This window comes from Leuresthes tenuis, unplaced genomic scaffold, assembly GCF_036924035.1.
Source record: "Leuresthes tenuis unplaced genomic scaffold, fLeuTen1.0.hap1 SCAF_14, whole genome shotgun sequence".
Lineage (NCBI taxonomy): Eukaryota > Metazoa > Chordata > Actinopteri > Atheriniformes > Atherinopsidae > Leuresthes > Leuresthes tenuis.
Genome location: NW_027325368.1, coordinates 15,223,780 through 15,241,653, shown reverse-complemented (window position 1 = coordinate 15,241,653; position 17,874 = coordinate 15,223,780). Strand labels below are relative to the sequence as shown.

Below are 17,874 nucleotides of genomic sequence, written 5' to 3'. Positions count from 1 at the left end.
GACTTTGAATGAAAGACAATTCTTCAACTTAATTAAACTCATGACAGAGAACCACTCAGCCTGTGAGGGAAGGTGCAAAACGTATCCTTCACTTTCTAGTGTTTGGAATCTGATTCTGAAGATGGTTAAAAGAAGACGTATTGGCCTTTTTAAAAATCTGTTTCTTTTTGAGTCTGTCAGGATTATACAAGTATAAGTGTTTATGAGAAGATTATGCTATGAAGGCAGTTTTTATCCCTGAGATATCTGTGGGCAATTCCCCAAGCAAACTGAGTTGTTTGTGTAACATGTGCCTGTAAAATCTTGTGCATGCAGATGCTACAGCGCCGTAACACTGGCAAGCTGGACTTCATGAAACGCTGGAGGCAGTACATAGCTGGTTTTGGCAACATGACGGATGAGTTCTTTCTTGGTGAGCACTCCAGTGTTAAGGAACACTGCAGACACTGAAACATGCACATACTTTATGAGCAGTAATTGAGCATTATTATCCTCATCCTTTGTTTGTCTCTATGTTTGTTCCTTCAGGTTTGGATAAGATATATGAGCTTACCAACACTCCTACTCAGTATGAGCTGAGGTTTGACTTGGGCCTGGGCTCAGAGAGGGCCTACGCTGTGTATGACAACTTCAAGATTGCGCCAGTCAAGCAGAAGTTTAAACTCACTATTGGCAAATACAGGGGGACAGCTGGTGGGTCTCACACTTCCATGTCTTTTTAGGACTACATGCCTTATAAAAGACAGATCGTGTGGCGTGTATATGCTGTTTTCAAATCAGAAAATCAGAAGAAGTCATGGGAGATCTAGCAATGAAACAGATAAGGGCAAAATGGACGCTTTCCAGCACTATACCATACCATCTGTCAAATATTTGTCCGTGAAATTTACAGTGAATTAGTCAGTAACAGGATTGTGTCTGACGCAGGCAGGGTTTAATGGGCTCTGAAGGCAGACAGATATAGACACACAACAAGTGAGACAATGTGTCTACCTGTACCACAGTGTGCTGACACAACATAAACTGCAGCACTGAATCAGTCTTTATTTGCTTCATTAAAGTTCCTCCGTCAGAGAAACACACAGAAGACATGAGATAAGCAAAACATGAAATATATTGAAGATAAAGGAATGTTTAACAGTAAAAAAGCCTGTTCTTCGTAGTTTTGAATCAGTTTCCAGAATCCATTGTGAAATCTTACTTTTGTTGACGCTCCTCAGGCGATGCTATGACCTACCACCAAGGCCGGCCCTGGACGACTGTTGATTCAGATAATGACATTGCACTGGGTAACTGTGCCCTGACCCACCGTGGTGCCTGGTGGTACAAAAACTGTCATTTGGCCAATCTCAATGGTAAATGGGGTGACATCAGGCACAGTATGGTAAGTGAACAAAGAAACGGCTCTCATGTGGTCTGTTGAGTGATCCCTCTTTTCTCCTCTCTGTTAGTGTGTAGTGAAAAAAACTAAATATTCAAGGCATATTATCTATGACGTGCCATTTTAGCATGTCATAGATGATGCCTAGAATATTTATTTCACATATTCTGGGTATGTATTCCTTCAAATCTATGTATTAAGAGATAATGAAAAATCATATGGTCCTTACCAGATCTTAAATTAAGGCAAATAGCAACCAGGGATGAACCAAAACACTGACATTTTACATGGTGTCAACAAAAAACAGTCAAAATGTTCTGTAGAAGCAGTGTGTGAAAAACTACACCCTTTGATTCAATAGCTCGAACCAGCTTTAGCAGTTATAACTTGCACTAATTGTTTTGTGTAATGATGTTATCAGTTTTTTACATTATTGTGGAAGAATTTTGGCTCATTCTACAAAGTTAGTTCAGTTCATTGAGGTTAGCAAGCATTCCATCATGTACAGCTCTCTTCAGGTGTCTTCACAGGTTTTCATTTGGCCTGAGGTCTGTATATTGCAACACCATAATTATTTTCTTTTTCAGCCATTCTGTTGTAGATTTGCTGGTGGGCTTTTGGGATCATTGTCTTGTTGCCTCAACCATTTTCCGCTAACCTTTAGCTATTAAACAGATGGCCTTTGTAGACAGAAGAGTCCATGGCTGACTTGTAGACTGCAGGTTGCCTGGGCCCTGTGGCTGCAAACCAGCCCAAATAATCATCTCTACCTCACTCTGCTTGACAGCTGACGTATGAGGTATTCCTGCTGATTTGCAAATCATCTTCACTTTGTTCTCGTCTATACAAAGTGTTCCAGAAGTCTTGGTGTTTTTCAGATGTAACTTTGCAAACCTACGCCATGTTACCATGTTCTTTTTTAGAGACAAGGGGCTTTTTCTTGGCAACCCTTACAACAAAGCCATACTTAGTGCCATGAACATTTGATAAACTTCCTGAGGCTGACTTGTAGCTGTTGGATTTTTTGCGATATATCTGAGTATTGCGTCTGACCTTGGTGTGAACGAGATGGGACAGCTACTCATAAGATGATAAGTAATATTGTTTTTATGTTTTTCATGAATAATCTTTCCCACTGTAGACTGATGGACTCCATTTAGTTTGGAAAGGGTATTATAGCCCTTCCCAGATTGTTCCAGAACAGCAAACTATCCACAAACATTTGTTTTTATAGAGGTGATCGCACTTGCTGATGGTCAGATCATCAAGGGTGTTTGATGAGCAGCACTTAACTATTTACTCTTTAATTCCAATGGAAGCAGAAATGATTTGCTTTCACCTTTTCCACACACTGATCTGCTCTTGGCTTAGTTTTTATTTAAGTATAACATGTCATGTGCTGTGGTCTAAGGTTGCATTTACCTCATTTTAAGAACTGATAAGGACCAGATTATTTTCCTTTAATTGATTCTGATCCTGGTACTTTCTTTTCCATGTGACAGGATTACTGCAGCAGGGTTAACAGGGTTTGTGATTGGCTCTCTGGGAATGACATGGGTATGAATGCACAGGAACTTAATGAGACAGAATGTGACCATAATTAAACATTTACAAGAACTGAAAAATCACAAGAGCAGAAAATAACACCATCAGTGACAGACAAGGAAATTAACTCTTGAAAATAAAAAAGGAAATAGATTTGAATCAAAACTGATGGCATGAAGCTCTATCACTTGTATCAGCAATTATGATGGTAAAATGCAATAGACCAGTCTCTGAAACAGTACTGAGCATTCAAGGTGGTAATTCATACTGTTATTTGATCCATAATCTTTTATTTCTCAAGTTTAGCTCAGTCCCTCTCAGCTTAAAGTGACCATATCAAATTAGTTGTTCAGATAATTGTTTAATTCCACAGTGGAACAGAAGTTTTTCTAATTACTTTTCATTGTGTGTGCATCTGTCAACTCAGAAAAAAAGAAATACAGTAATAAACAGCTACCTCTGTTGCATTTTCCAACACCTAAAATAGGTACCATAGTGATTAGAAAATATATATCACTGTTATTTGTGACTTTATATGTTTACAGAAAGCCAAATGAAAAGAGAAAATACAGACTGGGAGGCTTTTCCCTGGTCGGAAATCAAACACAACTTAAACCCACTTCTTGTTGTTTTGTTTTAGATTGTTAGGGTAAAACAGAAACGACTAGAATCCATCATCAGTGAAAAGGAAACACGTTTCTCATACTAGCTATAAAGTATAAGAGTTTTTTTCACCAGGCTGATAGGGAAACAACAACAGTTATTATGTCTAAGGGAGACTGATTCTTCAGGAAATGCCAGAGGATTTCTTTGCTTTTGTCGAGATGCCATCCATAATATTGCGCCTACAAATGTCTCCTGCAATGTGTCAGTAAAATGCAATAACAGTCAAAACAAGTTTGCACTCATATGAAATAAAGCCAGAAGGTGCTATTTATTACTGTTTGTCGCTCTGCCTGTCACTCTGCTCGACTCTTCTTTGACTTTCTCTGTGCTCTGTTTCTCCCCTTCATCACAATACTTCCCCCTCCATCTCTCCTCTCCCTTTCTTCTGTTTCTCACCACTTAATTTGCTGCTTTGCTGCCAGGGAGTGAACTGGGAACCATGGAAGGGCCATCTAACATCACTTGATTTCACTGAAATGAAGATCCGACCTGTGGGAGCCATGTCCAGCAGGAAGAGACGATGGTTGATGGTTAGAGAGAAAAGCAGAACCCAAAATGTCCACAAGAAATAGGAGAGCACTCACAACACAACAGATGCAATCAGTCCCATTGACCTGTGATCACACTAGCTTTAGTTGTTTCTGTACATATGTAGATACAAATGACTAACCACACCAGAATTCTTATTGCTTAACATGGATCTTAAAGGCTCAAGTCCTTTACACTTTCTTGGAAATTAGAGAAATGCTCACATTCAATAATTAACTTATTATTTGTTTCTATTCAGATCAGAAATTCCAAGGTTTAGTGTGATTGTGGGAAAAAGGCAAACAAGAAACTGGCTTTGAATTGTTTTGAAATGAAGCTGATCATTGCTGAATTCGGTCTTTCACTTAAATTATAATTGTAATTTCGGAAATTCCTGTTTTACTGATTAAAGTAGAAACCTTAATTATTGCTAAATTAGGAAAGGGTTGATGGAAATCCAAGACATTTTTCTGTGGTGACAGTGTTCATTCAAACCAGAACCCAGTTTACTTGCATTATATCGTATGTGTTTAGTTTATGTCATAGGAAGAAACAGAATGTATTGCAGTACTGTATTTAGAGTATAAATAATATGAGTGAAAAAGCAGAAAAAATGTTTAATGAATGGAATCAGTGCCCTTTGTCTACTGGTTATTGTCACATTAAGCTGCCACTGTTCTTCCATTACAGTCACATCACATCAGTTCATGCGGGAGACAATAAGAATCGATGGTTGTTTTGGAATAGCCAAATTACTCCCAGCTTTACATTCATATGATGGGGACAGCTCAGATCAATCAATGTGATGTGAAATGTCAATAAGAACATGGTATGTTAGGGCCATCTTCTGGAACTCAATGACCAAACTCATGTTTTCAGTCTCAATAACTGACAGAAGTAATTAATGCTTTACATAATACTTTTTTTTTTTACAGTTTTATTACAAAATCAGTTTATATGACATAAATGATACACATCATTCAACCTTTTGGCTAACCTGCCAGAACTGATTTGTAATCATGGCCCTTCATGCATTTTGTTTTTCTGTAAAAAAAAGAAAACAAAAATACAATTTTTCGGGTTTAATGGGACATGGTTTTATTTGAGTCCACATTCAATCGCTTGAAGTTTCAAAGTCAGAAAATAGGATGCTCATTAAGGCATTAAAATCTGTATATTGTTATTTCCTTTACTTATTTCATTGACAAACTGACATTATACTTACTCATTCATATTAGTGTTGTCATTCACAGAAAAAAATAAAGGTGTTTTATTTGACCTTGTCGTCGTCGTCATGAATTGAAGAAAAACATTTATCATGCATGCAGTTACAAATATTTTTTCTCTACTGGATTCACTCGTGTTGTTTAAAGAGAAGAGGAGAATATGAAATATATTTTGATGCATTTCTACACAGATAATGGTAATTCATCCAAACGTGACGAGAAGGAAAAGTCAGTGGATCATCATCTGGTTACTGGAAAACATCAGAATGTGTATTTTATCCTTCTTCTAGCATTTCTGTTGCACAAAATATTCATATATATCAGAATCTACATGCAGATTATTGTGGTTTCAGATATTTTAAAGTCCACACAGTGCTAAATTGCATTATTAATTTGATGGAATCATTTTATCCTAAGGACAGTTCATGAGCCTCTTCTACTCTTCTACTATCAGCAGAAGGAGTTCCTTAGTTTGTATTTTGAGTTTAAATCATTAATCTGTCAATGTTAGCAATATGGGTGACGGCTGTGATCCAACTATCATAATCAATATAAATGTCTTAACTTTGAAACATACAAACCATGATCTCCAACAGTTAAGCTGACTTTCTCTATTTAGAATTCCAGGGTTTCTGAAAGAAACACCACTGTCATGTTGCTGAGTTGAGCAACTGCTTTTGCAGGAAATGATTACTGTTTGCTGTCTGGTCCCTTTACAGTTGCCCAATTCTCTGTCTCATATTCTGCAGATGGCAAGAGTTTTCTTACTGTCTGGGCAGGAACCTTTTTTTTGCAAAAAGAGTATGCAAAATATATAAAAACACAGCACCATTTAAAGACAAAAATATACATATATCAAATGTACTGCATTTAAACAACACAGAAACACTTCAGGGAGGTTATAAGACTAAACACAGAAGGGAACAGATAATACTGTTGACTGTTCAGTTATCGGAATGAAGTCTGAGAAGGCTGCTGCCTAAAATGTGGCAGCGAAGGTTTCTTAGCATAGCATCTTATTTAATTTTTAAAATGAAATGTCTCACAAAATCTCACTGACACAGTACGCTGTTTCAGGCACAGTGACTGCAAATTACTGTAAGGAGATTGGGTCCTACCCTCTGTTATGAGAAGAGAGAACTGTTTATGCTGCCACTGCTTTGCACTGAGTAAAGCTGTGCCCCTCAACGCAAGAGAGGAGAAAAGAAGAGAAGACAAGAGAAGATATTTTAAAGGATCCTTTAATAATCTTTTTTTACAATGCATAAAATCAAATCACATTCTTGATTAATTTCTAATTTTCCAAGATCACCCGGCACTCAAGAATTCAAAGAAGAACTACTGGCTCATATCAAAGTCATGGGCATTTTGTTACACATGATAACAAACGGGCCTGTGAGCCACTAAGTGCAAAGTCACATCCAGTGATCTTTCTGTAGCTTTGCTGCTCCTGATTCCAGAGAACATTTGACACAGCATGACAATCATGATAGACTATACTATCTCTCAACATACATAACACTCATCTGGGATTAAGCCCCAAACTCATTTTTTAGATTGACTTGTGGACTAAAGTACAGCCTGATCCTATTTAACCAAGGAACCCTATTTCTCTGGTTTGATGACCAACTTTTGTACTCATCATTCTGACCATGCCTGGGGCCAAGGACAATGCTGAGGTCAACAGCAATGATAAACTAATTCATAGATTTTCTCAAGGGCAACAACTTCTGAACAGATCTGTAGTTGGTGAAACAGTTTGGATGGTAAAACTTTAAAAGGTAAAATTAAAGTATGATTTGCATGATGCCGTGATGAGATTGATATTGCTTGTGTCCACTGCATGGAAAAACTAGGTGAGCTATAGAAACAGTAGCTCTAGGCAGTCAAATAAAAAATTAATCGAAACACAGCAAATCAAATATTTCACAGCTCAGTAGATTTCTATCTAACTATTCTGTTTTTGTGATTAGTCACTTTTGTTTGCTTTCAGCTGACACTCCTCTCCTCCCTCTCCTCCCCTACTTGTTAGACACACCTCTGTGTCTCTCGAAATCCAAAATGTTGTCAGAAGCTTCTTGTGACCATGTAAACCTGTCAGTGCCAACTATAAGCATTTTGACATAGTTAGTGGTTCCTTAGGTCTATAGCGCAGCCATTTTGTCAATGTCTGTTGTGGCATTCTTGCTTGGTAGTGGATCAATTTTAAACATTATTGTCCCTGTTAAATATAAGAACAGTTCCAAGATGGGGATTAAAAAAAACAAACAAAAAAATGCCTTGTTGCTCATATAGCCTTGAAGATGGCCATGTGGCCCTGAGAAGAATCAGTGGTTACCAAAATAACCTAGGTATATAACTAATGCTAGTTTGAGCATCCAACATTAGAAGATTGGTCCGCTGTGACAGTGGATAATCCAGAATAAAAATGTTGAGTAACACTTAGTGATCTTAATGGAGAAGAGAACGCCTGGTGTGCCGCAGCAGGCACATATACAGAGGAGGGCGGTAACCCCATGTCAGTCACACGATTGCTCTGTTTTTTTGATTGATGTGGTGGGAGTTGAACCTCAATAATTAGTCATGTCAGAGTAGACTTCCTATGTGATACTGAGCTTTGACAGACAACCACAGAAGAGTCTTCTGTCCAAAAGGCCTGTCTTCCTGTCTTTTTGCAAACTGTTTCAGGGTGTTTTTTCCATGACAACAGATGGCCTGTCACAATAACCAATGATTTATATCAAAAACACCTGATTATTGATTTTGTATGTTGTGACCTCAGAGTATTAAAATTCTGCTCAACCATGTTGCTCATGCAGTGTTGGTGCAGTGTAGGATTGCATGGCTTAATCAACTGTTAGAGCTGAGATGTTAGAGCTGTCTGATTTCAATAGTTCACAGGTCATGTTTTGGGTACGTTAATTGTTGGTATAGAAATAGAAAAGCATTGCTGGAAACACTTTACAGGCTGGCCTTAAGGTAAGAATCAGACTTTAATGTCAAACTAGCTGTCTCAAAAGGCAAGAAAAAAAACAAGCAAAAAAAAAATATTCTGTCCAAACGTTTAAAAATAATGTGAAATGCAAAAAAAAATCAATGAAAAAATCTGATCTCACACTATTTTATCTTTATGTAGCTGAAAGGCCCTTGCAAATTTCCATAGGCTATAAATGCCACGGTGCACAGTATTAACCTAAGCAGCTGTCTCTATATGAATAAACAATAACTCAACAACGATTTCTCACATCTTAGTCAGGAATTAAGACATACTTCCATATGAAATTTATTTTCCCATGTTACAGTGAAAAGAAAACAAGAAGTGAAAGATCATTCTCGTAGCATAAAAACTAAATATTAACACAAATTCGGTTTCATAGTTATATGTTGATTAAGGTCACTGTAGGTAGAAGTGCATAGTAAACTGCCTAAACAGCTTCAGGTTTTAGTTATCTGAGAGTTACTCAGCTTGATTCTTTAGAACCGATGTGTAATCCCTTTTTTCAGTCATATACTGCAGTAAACTGGCTGTATAAGCAAAAATATCTCTTACTCAAGACATCATGTACAGTAACAGACATCTCCCTCCAAGTGAGTGCGCCACAAAAAACAAATGCAGCTCTTCATGCTTGTTTCTTGTCAGAGTTCCCAGTCAGTCCCTATGGTTCCAGCGAGCACAATATGCTGTCACTCTGCCAAGATGTTAAGGAGCTGTGTTCCTGTTGACATGAACATACTGTAAGGTAAGTAGACCGTGGATTTTGAGAGCATATTGTCTAAGCAATGTCCCACACAAACTTTGTATTAAAACTCTGTTGCACTGAGATTAAATAGAAAAAAAAAAATGAAATTCCATCAAGCTTGAAGAATAATATTTGTCTCACTGTCATCTTTCACATTGTGCTTTATGTGCTTTATCGGTGTATAAGTCAGGATAAATTATGCATACAGAGCAACCAACAAACCCAGTCAAGCGCAAAATTAAAACAAAAGGAATAAACTCAGCATTTTCCCTGCTGTGGAACAACAAAAACATGTCCTAAATATACAATGCCAGGCATCATTGGATGTGATGTTGAAATGGTAAAAAAAAAAAAAAAAGTATTATTGTATAGTGAACCACCCAGGAGGGCATATATAACAAATCCTCCCACCTCCACCCTTCTGATCACAGAGAACAGGAAAAAAGCTGAACATTTTAAACTCATTTTTCATACTCACCTTGACTCCTCTAGCTGATTCATAGTTTGTAAACATTAAGAGAAGACAAAGTGATCTCAAACAATTAAGCTGAATAGATATTCATAGCACAAGGTTGAGAGAGACCCACTTTTTATACTTTATGATGGATGGGGAGACTGATCGTTAACTGCAGCTACTCATGGTCATCTGGTAACTTAATGCAGCTGGGAGGCAAATAAGCTTAAATGAATTAAACAGTACAATTATTAGGATTCATGTCTGAATACAGAATTTGCTTATCAGAGACCGAAAGCCCTTCGAGATTGTCGAGGACACAAAAACTGTGTTCACCCACTGTATAATGACATTTTCTCCCATTCAGCAGTTGTTAAAATCTAATCAGTTTGGAACTTTTCACAGTTGAACTCTCCTGTGACTGCCTGGTTCTGTTTCTCAGTTTTAAAAGTTTAAGGGAATAGTTTGACAGGTTGAGAAGAAGGATATCGCTCTCATGTCTGCCCAAGGACTGGAAACAAAAAACAAAACAGCTAGTCTGCTTTCGCTATGAGTATGCAGTTAAAAAGCCTGCCACAATCAGGATGTCATAATGCAGAAGAACTCTGTAAACTGCCTGTAAAGCTCTCTCTGACAAACACAAACGAGAGTGACGTGTTCAATTGGACCCTGAGCATTTCAATCTTATCTTTTTGTATTGCTGTGCATGATGACTATCGAGGCTGTCATCACCTGCATTTTACATGAACTCTTCGAGAACACGAGGCAGAGGAGGAAAATCCTGATCTCTTTATTGGGATGAATCTGCCTGGGCAGTAATGGAATGAGTGGCGCCCATTCCCCCAGCAGCACTTCAGCAAGAGCATCAACTTAGCACCAGAGTAAGCTAATGCATAAAGATGACGATGCTGTGGAGATGCTTCTGCTTAATTGGGCTTTGAGAGGCCTCATACTTGAAAAAAGAAAAACAGCCTACAGGCACAAAACACTCGAAGCCCAAATCATTTAATTATTTTTAGTTTTAGTATTTCTGCTCCTTGAATATTTCAGAAACCTGTTTAGTTGAATAAACTTCAAATATTCGACACGGCTGTTTGTATAACTTTGAGGTATGTAAATAGTTTGACTCAAGAATTAACAAATCATCAGGATTGTTTTTTTTTTAATTAGATTATAATTAAAGTGTCTTGTAATTACAAATATTTTCTACTGTATTATAGTTTCTTCTGAGAACTATTCAAAATGGTCCAAGAGACAATGAAGAAACATAAGACACTATTAATAAGAAACTTTCTGACTTTATAGGAGCAGCTCTAGACAGATCAAACTGTATGATCAAAGCCGGTGGAGTCTATCAGAGGCAAGGATTTGTCAAATGGTTTATGCAATTTTAATAATCTTTGTTTTTAAATTAGTTATAGCTATTTGTTTTCATTGCTTTCATGGCTTTCAGTTTAATAATCAGCTGGACTGAATAAGGAAACTGGAGAAGAAACTCTGGCCACAGAGTTAAAATAAAGAAATTATAGAAGCAGAATAAGAAATGATCTCAAAAATCCATCCGTGATGTTTAGCTGTCTATTCCAATTCAGAGTTAGGGAGGAGGTACAGTTGGATCAGTCTTCGGACCATCACAGGGCCACATAACCTAGCACTCTGAGAGTACCCAGAGATTGGTTGATAGCTCAACAGACTGATAGCTCCTTCTTGATTTTGTGGGCGATGGTGCATGGTAGTTCTTAGCTGGTGGAGCAGTTTGTCTGGTTAATAATCACAAACTTTAAACTTAAGGAAATATAGTGTAGCATTCAAATATAATCACATATAACTTGTGGCCGTATATAGGTCAATGACTTTCAGTGAAGTGATTTGAAAAACAAAGTGTGCATCCATACCTCCATCCATGCAGGATCTTCTTTTTGTGGAGGTCAAGAAAGCTTAACACACAGCATGCAATTGCAAGAAATCTCATGAGAATGGACAACAGCATGAAACTCACCATGAGTGAAGCGCATGTAAAGTGCAGAACATTTCCAGGGTAAAATCACATGATGCAAGCACTGGACACTATACCAGCATAAATTTCCCACAATTCAATCCAGCAGTGACACACATAAAAGAAATATGGGTAACAAGAAGCAAAACAAACTAACAGGCAAAACCCCAAGCAAATAAACAAACAAACAAACAAAGCATTTGTGTCATGGTACCATGGAAACCACTCTCGTTCACAGGAAGGGACCTGAAAATGAATTTAGGTGTGTCTAAGGCGACAAACACAAAAATACAATTATTAATGCACTTGTGTGTATGTTTGACCTGTTTTGAGTATAGCATTCAGAAATCTTGCCCAACTTATCCATCATTCCTATTATTCATTTTATCTTTAAATAGTTATTTTTGATTCCTGATGCTGTGCTGTTGGCAGGCCATTTCAGTAACGGTGTTAGTTGTGAGTGTTTGTATCGGTCTCTGTGAAAAAGTTGTACAGAACAGCTTCTGTCAGACTGATGAAAAGGCTTTTTTTATATGTCTTTTCCTAAAAAGATTGAACTAAAGAACATCAGGGAGTCAAATTAAATGTCATAAATAACTTTTATTCTAAAGCTTGAAGTGGAAACTTGAGGCAAAGACGTTTTTCCAATTTTTTTTCCAAAATTGAAATAAAAGCAGGGTCAGTAAACATTACACTTTACATAGGGTTTGTCAATTTAAAATATACAATATCTATTCCAAAAACTATTCAAATTTAATTGTTCTTTTTTCAGCCTCATAAACTGTGCCTTGAAGACTCGTGATCTATCTCTCAAAACGCCTAAATGAGCTCTCCAGTGAACAAAACTAAATCATAAGAATCACACTGAAAAAGAAACTCTGAATGGAGAAAGTTAAAGAGGTTTTTTTTTCTGCATTAAATCACTTCAGCTTTATAGATGTCGGAGCCTTTTTCTTCAGAAAGTGAGAGACGGACACAGTCTGCACTGCAGCCTGAATGTGAAAAGTAGGCAGTAATACAGCTATTTGAACGCTGGGCAGACCTTAAATTGGCTCCCTCTCCAAAATAGAGATGCAATGAATTTCACATGGGAGCTCTAAGAACAAAGTGCTCTCAATAACTGCACCTTTCTCACTATTCTCTCTCTCTTTTTCTTTCTCTCTCTCGTTCTCTTACACACACACACACACATACACACATTGCAGTTGTAGGTATGCCTCCGTCTGCGCATTTCTTCCTATATGTACCACAAACTGAAAAAGCTCATAAAAATGTTGTAAACATTGTCATAAATCGACCACACATCATATGAATACAAAGTGATAAGGATTTATATACACTGTTAACATAGTCCAGCATATATATATGTGCTCACTACAATGTAAAGTCCTATGTACACATTTAAAAAGTGTCCTCAGCCACTCTTGAGTCCAAGATAGCACAGCTATACGAAATGGCACCGTATCAGCAATCTCATAATACAGAACGAACTCTCACACCATGGTGAGCGCAACCCTGTCAGGTGTCATGGGCCCCGTCTTCACAGAGATCCACAAATCATCCGCGTCGGCTGTTTTTTTCTTCTTCTTCGTTTCTGACCTTGAGGTGGATGTGGCGTCTTCACAGCAGCAGCGGCAGCAGCTGTTGGCATGGCGACAGCAGCAGCAGTGGCAGCACACCACCACAGCAGTGAGGAAGACCAGCACGGGAAGCGTTAGGAGGACAACCAGGCAGACAGTGTTGTAGACTCCCTGGTTGTGTTTGTCCTTAGCAAAGCTCCATAGTTGGTTAAAAAAATCTTGGATGCTGTCTACTTTCCCATCCATGGCTGTAAGGTTGAAGAAATGTGACGCTTTTAATTGAGATTGTCACTTTTTTGAGGCTTTAATTAATCTTTTAGAGAGATAGGAAGGCAGTTAAAATTCTGTTTGAGACCCCAACACAATGAAGTCGATGTTGATTTGAGTCCTTCTATGTGATCTGGCTCAAGTTAAAAGATATATGATACCCCAATTAACTCTCAGTGTTCATGAAAAACACCTATCAATCCACAGCTGTCAGGTCAGATATTTTTGTTGACTTGACACTTAACATTTACATACTCCATATATTCATGACGATCCCAGTTGAAATAGGTGCCCTGAGGCACAGCTGTTTTTGATGTGTGCTCGGACTTGTGTTATTTATATCACGTGGAAACGCTGGAAGCTAACTTCATGGATGGCTGCTTTAGAGGGTCCTTTTTTTTGTCTAAAAGAGCAATGGCTCACTTGCTCGCAGGAATGTCTTCTTTGAAATCACCCAGATGCGATGATTTGATCTTCAGGAAACTCTACACTTCTAAGATCTCAGTTTGTTTATGTAGGTCAACATTCCACTAATTGTTTTCTTGAGTCAGGTCCTGTCTTCTTGCTCTTTGGCTTTCGGTTCGGGTTTTGCTGAAGTGTTGAATGGTTGTATCTGAGGAACAAGCAAAGAAAAAAAATGAACATAGACAGAAATTTGATTTCAGACAGACAGCTTCTCTTCCTCCCTCATTGCCTTTTCCTGCCTCCAATCCATCTTTCTGTCTTAAACATATCCACTCCGCCTCTTGTCAATGTCAGTTCAGGATTTTTTTTCTAGCTTTCCACTCGTTAATATTGCACAGGAGTCATTTGCGATTCAGGGCAGACTCTTGCAAGAGTCCTGTTGAGAAAGACAGAGGCAAATAGATAAGGAGAGAGCGGTAAAAGTGGAGGGAAACTGTGTCTGGGGGGAAAGTGAGACAAAAATAGGGGTGACCAATCTTCCTAAGAGTCTTGCTGAGCTGGAGAGTGTGATAGCGTCAAAAAAGAGGAGAGGAAAGAAAGACTTGTGGAACGAGATTCATCCGAATAGATTCAGCTAATGCTTTATATTACAGGAGACAGATGGGATGTGGCCAGAGCAATCAGAAATGTCTGACTGAAATATTTTCATCTGGCCTCAGAAAAAGCCTCACATTAAAATTCTCTCCTTGAGTTCTCCACTGAAGTGCAAAGGAACATTCACTAGGAATACAAGTAAGCTGCTCATTTTAACAGTAGAAATGCAAACTGTTTCATTAAGTCTGAAGCCTTGAGCCAATGTCTTTGTTTAAATGGTGTTTTTCAAATGATTTCAAACACCATTTGACTCAAGTATCTACTTTGGAAGTTCTGCTCCTTTCAGCTGCATGTACTCTTTGTGTTCTGGTGGCAGGAAGGAGAAAAGATTTTCATCTCACATTTGCTTGCTTCTTATAGAGAGAGAGAAGATGCACCTGCAAGTGGAGAGCAAATAGATCTGGCATGGCTGTCACTATGAGATGCGTCTCATGTGTGAAATTAGTTTACCCGCAGAGAGCCTGCTAACTTCCCTCCTGCTCATTTGCTCAACAGGAAACTATGCACTTGAAGCAAAGTACTGCCTGAATTGTCAAACTGAGGGCTCAGAAAGAGAAATCTCCTTTTAGAGAACAGAACAGAGCTGAAAGAAACCATCGCATATGTTTCACATGTATTTCTTTCAGTTGAAAATGTTAACCTTGTTTTTATAACTTGTTTTAACACACATTTCAATAGCCTCATAAAACCTTATATCTTATGAAAAGGAGTAAGAAAAACAATGAAGAAAGGAAGGCTTGGAAAGTAGAAATGGTGTTGTATCAATGATATCAAATGGAAACAGATTAATAAGTGAATAATGAAGCTTAAATGTCACTCAGTGCTCCACAAGGTAGAGTAAAAATGACGGCAGATGAAAGCACCAGGTATTTGTGTTTTATATAAGTTTTTCGTTATCATCCTCAAAAACTTCAATTCATTTCAGCAGCAAAAGTCCTTCTCTGACTCATTATTCTTTTTTACGCCTTTGTTTTTTCTGCTTCCCCCGTTTGTAAAACTGCATATAAAACACTCGCCTGCCCTCCTGCAGAACATTCACAAGCAGCTTACACATGAACACTTCAGCATTAATAAGCTGATGATGTCATTTACAAGGAAATATCAGTCAGATAAATCAAACCACCACATCCATCTGAAGGCTCTAACCATCTTTTATGGTTAAAGACAATTTTACCATCTTCATGTTGGGCTTTGACTTTCACTGAAGAATTTCTACATAGCATGTACATTTAAGTAAGGATCTGCTTCCTCCAGTACTGTGTGGAACTCTCCACCAAGTCTTCATCTTATTCATGGCTGTTGTTGCTTTGATGAGCTTGGTTGTACTGCAGTGCTTCTGTGTGCACTGTGATCTTTCTCATATTATGAAAATATTGTCAACATGACAAGCAGGAGTCACTGAACAATAAGTCTGTAGTTGACCCAAAGCTGGAGAGCTTCACAGAGGTCCACAGTAGCAGTCTTGAAGAGATAACAAAGGGCTTGAATCAGTCGTAAAGTCACGCAGTGTAATGCATAAGTCACTTGGTGACTCAGATCTGAGGGGTCACTGTAAGTTTCAACATTTCTTATGTTGGCTTTTATAACAACAGAGAAAATGAAAAAAGGATCTTGGAAACCTGCTGTTGTGATCTAAATAATGTTATCAGTGTATTTTGGTTTATCTGTAGAAAAACAATAAAAAAAAAAGATTTTTTAACAGTTTTAAGAAAAAAATGTAAAACCTTCTTCATTTGAGCAGCATGCCAATAGCCTATTACGCTGTTATGAGAGTAACAAAAGGTGCTCACATTGGTGGGGATGCAGGGCTTAACTGAGTTTACTTTATGATATCATGACAGCAAAGATCAGGCCAGTTTATAAAAAATAAGAAGAATGAAGCCATAGTTCACAAAATACTCTCAGGACATTTGAAATGCGACTCCAGCCTTTTAAATATATCCCTTTTTCAGATGATCTCACTGAGATGCCATTCTAGGATTCTGACTGGCCTCTTCACTTTCTCATGACATCGCTCTCTCCTTGAGCCATTCATATACAGGAAAAGTCCATTTCTGGGGCACACAAAGCCAGGAAAGAGCTGAGGAGAATGTTTTGATTGCACCCAGTTGGCCCCTGCTGCTTTTTAAGGACCATGTGCGACCTAAAAGACTAAGTCGTGACAGAAGGCATGGCAGGAATCTTTAATGACTTGCCCCAAGCACATGGTCAGAGCAGATCCTTCATCAGTCAGTATTAATGAATGCATACTGCTTGTACGTGTTCAGTTTAACTTGAGTCACCAACCATCAATGAGCACTTCTTTTTTTTTATGTAAAAAAAGATTTAACATTTTGGATCACAGTGTAGTTGTTCTGCTTTGGTAGTAACTGATTTTCTGGAGAACAGCTCTCCAGAGAGAGCAGGGGCAAATGTACAGTGCTGTTACAGTTCAGACTTGTGTCAACTCGACCTCGACTGAGTGAAATTAAGTGGAGGACATTCTTTCAGTAAGAAAAGCAGGAAGGTCTTTAGATTAAAATAGAATCCATTATCATTAAATCAATAAAGTATTAAATAAGGTTGATGCAGCAAATAGATGTAAACTTTTCTCTTTATAGATTGACTATAAAAAGCATTGTTTGTCAGTGACACTCTGGAGCACTCAAAGGTAGGAAGAAACTCATCAGTTCACCGTTGCGACTCGTTAAATATCCTGTCAAACTTCACCATAGCCAAAACAACACATTTCTAAAATTAAGTCTGGCACAATAGCATCCGCTTTTCCTTGAATCACACAACAAAAAGCATCACCAGCTTATATAAACCACTTAAAAATTGTTTCAAAGTATTTACTGGCACTCCAGATCTCTCTGAAAGTGGCACCTTACCCTGCAGGCACTTCTGTTGTAGCAGGTCACTTCTCCCCTCCTGTCAGCTGCTCAGACTTCTGTGCTTTCCTTTTTGGCATCTGACTTCTGCTCTGTTCTGGTCCCCCTTACCCAGACATCTTGACAAGTCTTCACTTTCTGTTCCTGTTTGCCTCTCTACGCTTGTTTCCCGTCATCCTCCTCCTCCCCCTCCACTGTGTGTGTGTTTTGGTCACAACGTCACTGCACCCTGCCCACTTTGTGTAAGAATGGGCCCTCTGTCTTAGCTTATGTTTCCTGCATGGTGTGCTGGATTCTTGTGGTTGCCGTACTTTAGACATTCAACAAACACTGAGTGATGTCAGACAGCGAGGCAGAAAGTAAGTATAAACTTAGCAATGAAATGTGTCATGAAAGCACAAGACTGCTTTATCAAATATACTCCCCACAGACTAGCTCAACTCCTGTAAATGGAGTGTTCTGAAATACATAAGCAGATGTTGCAGGCATGATGGAGACATGTTGCATAATAGCACAAAACACTACTCCACCCCATCCCAGAGCTCCAAAGTGAGAATAAAAA

The 17,874-nt window shown here is 38.3% G+C and overlaps 2 protein-coding genes across 4 annotated transcripts in view; one reads left to right on the top strand and one right to left on the bottom strand.

Moving 5' to 3' along the window:
• The window catches only part of tnn (tenascin N), a 36,352-nt gene extending 31,620 nt beyond the window's left edge, over positions 1-4,732 (top strand). For all 3 annotated transcript variants that reach the window (XM_072364586.1, XM_072364585.1, XM_072364587.1), the window contains 4 exons: positions 316-412; positions 529-693; positions 1,221-1,384; positions 4,015-4,732. In XM_072364586.1, coding sequence (XP_072220687.1) covers positions 316-412; positions 529-693; positions 1,221-1,384; positions 4,015-4,164 — 576 coding nt within the window. In that variant the 3' untranslated portion in view covers positions 4,165-4,732. The remainder of the gene's footprint in view (positions 1-315; positions 413-528; positions 694-1,220; positions 1,385-4,014) is intronic.
• Positions 4,733-12,116: 7,384 nt separating this feature from the next.
• On the bottom strand, positions 12,117-17,490 carry LOC140268951 (uncharacterized protein KIAA0040 homolog). Its single transcript, XM_072363949.1, has 2 exons — positions 17,313-17,490; positions 12,117-13,996 (listed from the first exon to the last, which is right to left on the bottom strand). The coding sequence occupies exon 2, from the start codon at positions 13,360-13,362 to the stop codon at positions 13,030-13,032; it is 333 nt and encodes a 110-aa protein (XP_072220050.1). The 5' UTR covers positions 13,363-13,996; positions 17,313-17,490; the 3' UTR covers positions 12,117-13,029.
• Between the last annotated feature and the right edge of the window lie 384 nt (positions 17,491-17,874).